General features: G+C 21.6%; 1 protein-coding gene across 1 annotated transcript; it reads left to right on the plus strand.

Annotated features, from left to right (window-relative positions):
- Positions 1-4005: 4005 nt before the first annotated feature.
- Positions 4006-4437, plus strand: LOC124933844 (zinc finger protein CONSTANS-like). Its single transcript, XM_047474285.1, has one exon. The coding sequence runs from the start codon at positions 4006-4008 to the stop codon at positions 4435-4437; it is 432 nt and encodes a 143-aa protein (XP_047330241.1).
- The last annotated feature ends 4224 nt before the right edge of the window (positions 4438-8661 follow it).

Below are 8661 nucleotides of genomic sequence, written 5' to 3' on the forward strand. Positions count from 1 at the left end.
GTTTGGTTCAGTTTTGGCAGGCAAGAAGGAAATAATAGTAACAAAAATGAATAAAAACAAAAGTGGAAAGTGTAGCATTATATTGCTAGCTGCTGCTAAATTATATTGAATTGAAAGTGACATTATTGATTATTCCATTTTATCAGACGCATGAATAATAAGACATGAATTGCTCCAAATGCACAGCGTTACTGCAATCATTTCACTTTTTCACAGGCTTTTTGTATGACTATTTTAAATACCTTTTTTTTCTTCGATAAAAGCTGATATAACACACATATATATATTTATATTTTAAATGATTGAGTAATTTGATAATTAAGAGGATATAAGATATTAATAATTCAATTTTTGATTAAGTAAAACCCATATCAAATGAGTACTCTTAATTATATTATTCTAAATACATTAATACAAATAAAAATAATTATTATTAAATACGATTGCAAGTTCATGTTAATACAGCAAAACAGTCCAATGTATATTTAAAATTTATAAATAATGTGGTCATATAATTTACAAATTATTTTTCAGCTTCTGATTTTTTTTTTGTTTCTTCATGCTGTTTTCTCTTTTGTGACTTAATTAAAAAAAATGTAATTTCATTATTATGGAAGTCTAACATTTTATTAGGTGAGACAAATTAAAGGAAGTTTTCAATCGGTATAATCTTTTATTATTGTCATAAACTCTAGGAAGATGCCTTATATATATTTTTTCATCTTCTCAACAAACAAATGATGAAATAAATAATAACATATATCATGTTAATATTTAAGTTATAATTAAAAACTTAATAAACAAATAAAAAAATTATTATAAAATATTTATAATAACATAATTAATAAACACCTCATTGATAGAATAACCAACATCCTGAAATTTTAATCAATTATAAAAGATAAAATAAAATTTGTAACTTAAATAGTAAAATGATTCATAAGAAGTTAAATGTCATTATTTATTTTTCTTACAAAAAACTCATTATGAACCAACAGTAAATTAAATACTTAAAATCTTCCAACTTTAACATTTCACAATATTATAAAAATATATTTGATTTCTAATATTTCATATATATCATATAATTTTTTGAAATAAACTCTAATGAATAAGGTTACTCTATCAGTCATCATTACTATTAAGTAAGATTTGTTATCACCGAAACACGATAACTCGTCATAATTTTTATCGTGAACTATAAAGTCAAAACAATAACTCGTAAATATGATCATTACCTCTAAAATGATAACTCGAATCTATAACCAATTCTGTCAAAACGATAACTTATAAAGTTATAAATATAAACATTACCACAAAATGATAAATCATAAAAATAATAATTATAATCAAACAAATAACTCATTACAAAAATCATATCAATTATCCAATTTTTTTATTAAGTTGAGTTGATATTTATTTGTCATATAAAATATTATTAGAAAGTAGGGATGACTTACTTTTTTTAAAAACATATTACATTATTGAATCCAACCTAGAGTCTCATTCGGTTCATTTAACCGAATTGTTAAATTATCCACAAAACTAATATAAATATTATTTATTGATTATATTTGGAACTTTCTTTATGAAGATTATTGCATGTAGTTCAATTGATGCTTAGATGGTTGTTGTAATGTTACCTAGAATATGGTTGTTGTAATGTTATGTAGTCTATGGCGGTTGTAATGCGATTTTCTGATTCTTCCATTGAGTTGAAAAGAATCCTTTTGAGAAGTGATGAAACTTATATTTTGTATATAGTTTTTGATTCGAATTGCTCTGAAACGGTTCTTTTCAGTTTGAACGGGTAGTTAGTGCCGCCTAAGTTTTGGGCAAGTAGAATAACTTGGAAAAAAAATTGACGTTTTGGTGAGATTTAAACATTTGACCAAATAGAAAATCTAACTTACATCTTCAACTACTTCAATAAACTCTTTTATATTTTAAAAAAATAAGTAAATTTAACTAAAATCTATTTACTTTTAAATGGGCTGCTAAGCCCAGGGTTTATCCCAGAGTTGGCGCATGTCTTACAACATTATTAAAAACAAATAAATATATACATTGTTAATATATTTATTTATTTTTATATTTGTAAAAGTTTTAAATTTATTTTGAATTGTAAATATATTAACCTATTAGATCATTTTTTCTAAGCGATCTGAATCAAATTTTATTTGATTTTTTATTAAAAAAATTAGAATTTATTTTTAATATCTTATCGTAATATTTTGATTTAGATGAAATAATGTCTTAGAGTATAACTTATATTTATTATATATATATATTATTAATAAATTTAATTAATACATTCATTCCAGCTTTACGTGCTTTCAAATATATAAAAATTAATTTTATTGTAAAAAAATAATTATTTAGAAATAGTTATATGTAGGTGCGGCCGTAGGCGACTCAAACTTTTGGGCCGTCTTAAAATTTTGTTTTTTAACAAGTATTACACCTCCACTATATATAATGACTTAAAAATACGTAAATAATAGTTTGTTTCTTACTATTATAAATAAATAAAATATTGTATTGACCGTAAAAATAAATATTACAACGATTTATTTAGTGAATTTAAGAGAGGCCAAGATGGTAGCCTTGGTAGGGTCCCATTGCCATTATTTTGGTTAGTCTCGGTTTAGGTCATCAAAGACCCCAGCTTAGTAGGGCTGCCCCACTACCGATGAGTCTCAATGAAACTAATAACTTTTAATCCTTATTTGTAAACCGACAAAACTTCTGCACAATTCACGCCCGATTAATACGGTTAATAATATTTAATAAGATAAATAATAATAACATAATGCTTATTGCTTAAGAGTCCACTTAAATAAAATAAAATCAATATCTCAAGTTGTTCAAGAACGCATGGTGTGATGGGGTCAAACTTTTCCAGCCGTCAATTTTAATTTAAATGGGTTTAAATACTATATTATATTTATTTTATTTTAAAAAGGTTAAACGCACCGATGAATGGAATCTTCGACCTCAAATTATATTAGTTAAATAATACAACCTCTTTTTTTAAGATATAATATAAGCCTAACAAAACAAAAATTCTAAACTTTGATGAGGGGTTTCTATTTTGTTTTTTTTTCTTATGAAATTTTGATTTGATGTGCATTTTAGGTAGGATAGAATTTGACATTATTTCAAATTAATTAATATATCGTTAATCACAATATTAGGGTATTTTTATTTATTTTTAATAAGTAATTAATTTAAATTAAATCAAATATAGAGTTACAAATAGAACAATAATATACAAATAATAAAATATATATACCAATGTTAAATAATACAAATTTACAAAAATAAATTTTTTAATGAAAACAATCCTGCAAAAATAATAAAATATATATAACCAATGTTAAATAATAATTTCAAAGAACAAACTATTGCAAGTTTCAAACGATGAGTGATAAATAAGAGCAAACCAAATAAACTAATTAAGTGGTGTAAAAAAAATCTATGTTTAAAATTTTAAACGGTAATAAATTAATTTATCTTTACAATTTTCTGTCCATGGATAATTGATCATATGCTAGAATGATCAAAATAATAAAAAAAATTATAAATTATTAAAAAAATACATGTAAAAACACCCTAGATGAAAGACCAAATTCAATTATTTTTATTAAAAAATTAATCTTTAGATTTCATAACACCACCCTTTGGTTAAAAAAGAAAAGAATATAGACACGAAGTCTCGAAATATAAGTAATAAACGACCCGCCAAAGATTGAGAGTTTAGATTACAAAATTTTTTAAATAATACCTATCCATCTAAATAAAATGTTAAATGTTAAAAATACAACATAGTAATACATCCTCTAATGTTAAAAAAAAAATCATTGAAGATACAATGAAAATAATGACTTTTCCATTTTGTTTTTTAAGCTTTTCTAAAGTCCGAAAAATAAATTAAAAAATGTATGTGAGAGAGCAAGAAATAAATAAAAATCAAGAGAAAGAGTAGAAAGAAAGAAAAAAAAAATGAAGAAGAAATGCGAGCTCTGCTGCGACTCAATCGCAAACGTGCTATGCGAATCTGATCGCGCCGTCCTTTGCTGGGATTGCGATTCCAAGATCCACGCGTCCAATTTCCTCTTCGCCAAACACCTCCGTTTTATCCTTTGTCATTCCTGCCATTGCCCAAGTTCATGGACCTCTTCCGGTCCCAATCTCACCCCGATTCTTGCTGTCTGCCACGCCTGCGCTGTCGCAACTCGTAAAATCCTTGGCAGCAACGGCGTAGACGGTGGCCAAGGACCCGAGTCTGATCATGGTGAGGAAGAAATAGAAGATGACCGTACTAGAGTCGATGATCAAGACGAAGACAACGACAACGATGAAGAAAACAACCAAGTTGTTCCTCAATCCTCTCATACTGCTCCGATTTTCAACGGACAGCCAGGGTTATTCTAATCGTCCAAATTCTCTAAGTTAATTTATATTGTTTACTTTTCACCTAAAGATTCAAGCTTGAAACATGGGTCTTGTTTTCTTTAAAATGTTTATTTATTAATTATATATAACATCTTATATTAGGGTATAATTTTCAAGTTATTCAAGTTTTTCAATTCTGATTTCTTTTAATTTTTGTATTTCTATAAGTCAATTTGAAATCAAACTTAATTTGAATAAAACATAATTATTTTGAATTTGATTTAATATAAGACGCAGAAACTTTATTTGAATTTGAAATGGTTTAAAATAGGACTCGAAAACAGAAAATAAAATTTCTTTATTCTAATTTGATGAAATCGAATTCAATTGAATATTCAGTTGAAAACTCCTATCTAATATCTCTATACCTAAATACCTTAGTTTATTTATAATCCAGATCAAACAAAATTATATAAATAATATAGATATATATATATATATATATATAATATTATATATAGATATATATATTATATAATATATTATATATATATAAATAAGTGATTCAAATCATGAATAGATCAAACAATGCTCAAGTTTAAAATAATTGGGGATATTTATAAGCATTATAAGCATTGTAATGTTAGAAAAGTTTAATTAAAAATAAAAAAGGAAGTGGACACAATAATTATGAAACTAGGCAAGTTGTATAAGTCAACAAAAGTACTTAAATTCATCAAGTATATTTAAATAAAGTGGACCTAATTATATGGATATATATCTATATTTTATATTTATTTTATTAGATTCAATGCACTCTATCTTATGTAGCAATTTCAAAATAAGTCTTTGATAACTACTACACCTACACATTCTTTATCCTTGGATCAATAAGACTTTTTTATGATATTTTTATAAAAAAATTGATGAATTATTAAAATATGATTTTATATTTAAAATTTAAAGAAAGCAAATAAAGGTTTTTAATATTTTAATAAATAAATTAAATTATTTAATGATTAAAATGATATTTATGTGATGTGAATATTTAAAAAATAATTATAAAATCAAACAGCCTATTAGAGTTATTAATTACCTTTATTTTTATTTTTTTTATAAGAAATTATTTCTCATTTTACATATATAAATTATAAAAAACGATTATACAATTTGTTGAGATTCACTCCAACCACGAACTCATTTAAATTATTAAATAATGGAGTTGAAATTGAATAATAAAAAAACTATATCTAAACTGGTTTATGTCACCCACTCTAACTCTAAATTTAATTAATATAGGTATAAGTAAGAGTATTTTTTTTCCAATGAGGGTTGAACTTAATCTATCTTATTTTTTTAATATTTATATTGTTCTAATTTTAGAAATGATAATTTGGATTAGTGTGTTTAGGTATTGTGATTAGTTTGTGTTGAAGTATGGTAAGAAGTATTAATATCTTATTCCTTCTATTATAATTTGATCAAAAACTAATTTTTTTTTAAAGGAATTATGTAAGTTAATTATTTATTTATTTCCTAACTATATTATTATGTTTAATGATAATGAATATGCGGTTATGCTAGATACGTTATTATATTAACATTAAGTATTAAAAATAACATACTAAATTTATTAAAAATAAAATTTTAATTTCTTTGGATTCATATTAATAATTAAAAATTTATCATGTTATTAAACTAACATTAAGTACTAACAATAACATACTAACTATAAACTATAAATTTACTTAGATATTAACGATTTAATACTTAATTCAAAAAATCAAATCATATAGTTAATAAAAGATTAAGGTATATAAATTAGAAAAGATAATAAAAATATCTTAGTAAATTTGAGAACTAGAAATTAGAAACAAAATATAGTTAAAATATATTATTTAAAATTTATAAGCATGTATAAAAGTTTATAAAATTTATAAATAAATATATTAAATTAGGAAATTAATGAAGAAAATATAAAAAAAGAAAAGTGATTGTAATATTGATACTAATGATGCGTGCAAATATTATAGAAAGAGAAAGAAAAAGAAAGGTAAAAAAATTACAGCTTACAAAAGAAAGGTGAAGGTAAAAAAAGTTACAATCTATATTTTTTAAATAAGAATTGGGCTGCCAGGATTGGATCTTCCTAGATGGGCTTGTCCTAGGCCGCCCTGATTATATAATGTATAAATGGACTCGGATTATAAAAAATACATCACAAATAGTATGTAGAGATTTTGTAGTTAACAAAATTGAATCCATTTACAAACACAAATTTATCAAGATTAAATCAGTTCCTAAATAAGAATTACCTTGTAATGTTTATGAAATATTTAGTATTTTCCGGGATGAATTCATGATTCAAAGTTGGGGTGAGTTTGAAAAAAATTAATTTGAATAGATTTAAAAAATTAATGATTATTTTGATATAACAAGTGGGATATATAAATGTAAGTTTGATATTTTTTAATAATTAGATAAATAACATTGAATTATAGTGAATACGAGTATATATAAATACGACACGAATATAGACACGGCACAATACAAACAATTTTTTAATTTGTTAGATTATTTGTAACTTGTCTTAATATTATAACTAATCCTTATAAAATTTACAGCAATTCCGGAGACATGTTCATCAATTGGAATTCTCAGACTATTCAATGCCAGAGATGCCTGGGTGAAATAAATTATTTAGAATATTTAAGGATCACTAATTCCCCGGCATTGAAGATTCACAAAAACAAAGCTTCGGTACCTTCTTTAGGTCAAATTTTGCTTAGTAGGCGACACGTAAAATATACTATACCCGATATATTATATATAATATTTATATTTGTGTTGTGTCATGTTAATATGCGTTCATAGACGAATCTATGTAGGGGCTCAGGTGCCTTGATTTTTTTTTATTTTTTTTTTTTTACGGTAGAAATATGACATTACCCTTAATTTCTTAAAAAATTAATATAATTCATTGTTTTTTATTTAATTATTAAAAAAATGGTAAAATTTTACTTTTATATACTTTTTTTTTTCAAAATTTTCTCGTTATTATTTTAAGTCCACCCTAAATTTTTTCAAGCCCACCCTAGTTCGAAATTCTGGGTCCGTTCCTGTATGCATTTGTTGTGTCCGTTTTTATGTTGTGCCGATTCGTGATTGTGTAACTATCGTCTCATTTTGTGATCGTGTCGTGATAAATAATTTAACCTATCACGAATTATTAATTAAGATTAAAAAATGGTGAAGAATATTGAATCACGAGTAAAATAAATGGAATATGGTGAATAGTGAATATTATTTTATTATTATTATTATTATGTTATTATTGTTATTATTGTTATTATTATTATTATTGTTATTATTATTATTATTATTATTATTGTTATTATTATTATTATTATTATTATTATTATATTATTATTATTATATTATTATTATTATATTATTATTATTATTATTATTATTATTATTATTATTATTATTATTATTATTATTATTATTATATTATTATTATTATTTTATTATTATTATTATTATATTATTATTATTATTATATATTATTATTATTATATTATTATATTATTATATTATTATTATTATATTATTATATTATTATTATTATTATTATATTATTATTATATTATTATTATTATTATTATTATTATTATTATTATTATTATTATTATTATTATTATATTATTATATTATTATTATTATTATTAGTATTATTATTATTATTATTATTATTATTATTATTATTATATTATTATTATTTTATTATTATATATTTATTATTATTATTATATTATTATTATTATTATTATTATTATTATATTATTATTATTATTATTATTATTATTATTATTATTATTATTATTATTATTATTATTATTATTATTATTATTATTATTTTATTATATTATTATTATTATTATTATATTATTATTATTATTATTATTTATTATTATATTATTATTATATATTATTATTATTATATTATTATTATTATTATTATTATTATTATTATTATTATTATTATTATTATTATTATTTTTTTTTTTTATTTTATTATTATTATTATTATTATTATTATTATTATATTATTATTATTATTATTATTATTATTATTATTATTATTATTATATTATTATTATTATATATATATTATTATTATTATATTATTATTATTATTATATTATTATTATTATTATTATTATTATTATTATTATTATTATATTATTATTTATTATTATT

Source organism: Impatiens glandulifera, chromosome 4 (assembly GCF_907164915.1).
Source record: "Impatiens glandulifera chromosome 4, dImpGla2.1, whole genome shotgun sequence".
NCBI lineage: Eukaryota > Viridiplantae > Streptophyta > Magnoliopsida > Ericales > Balsaminaceae > Impatiens > Impatiens glandulifera.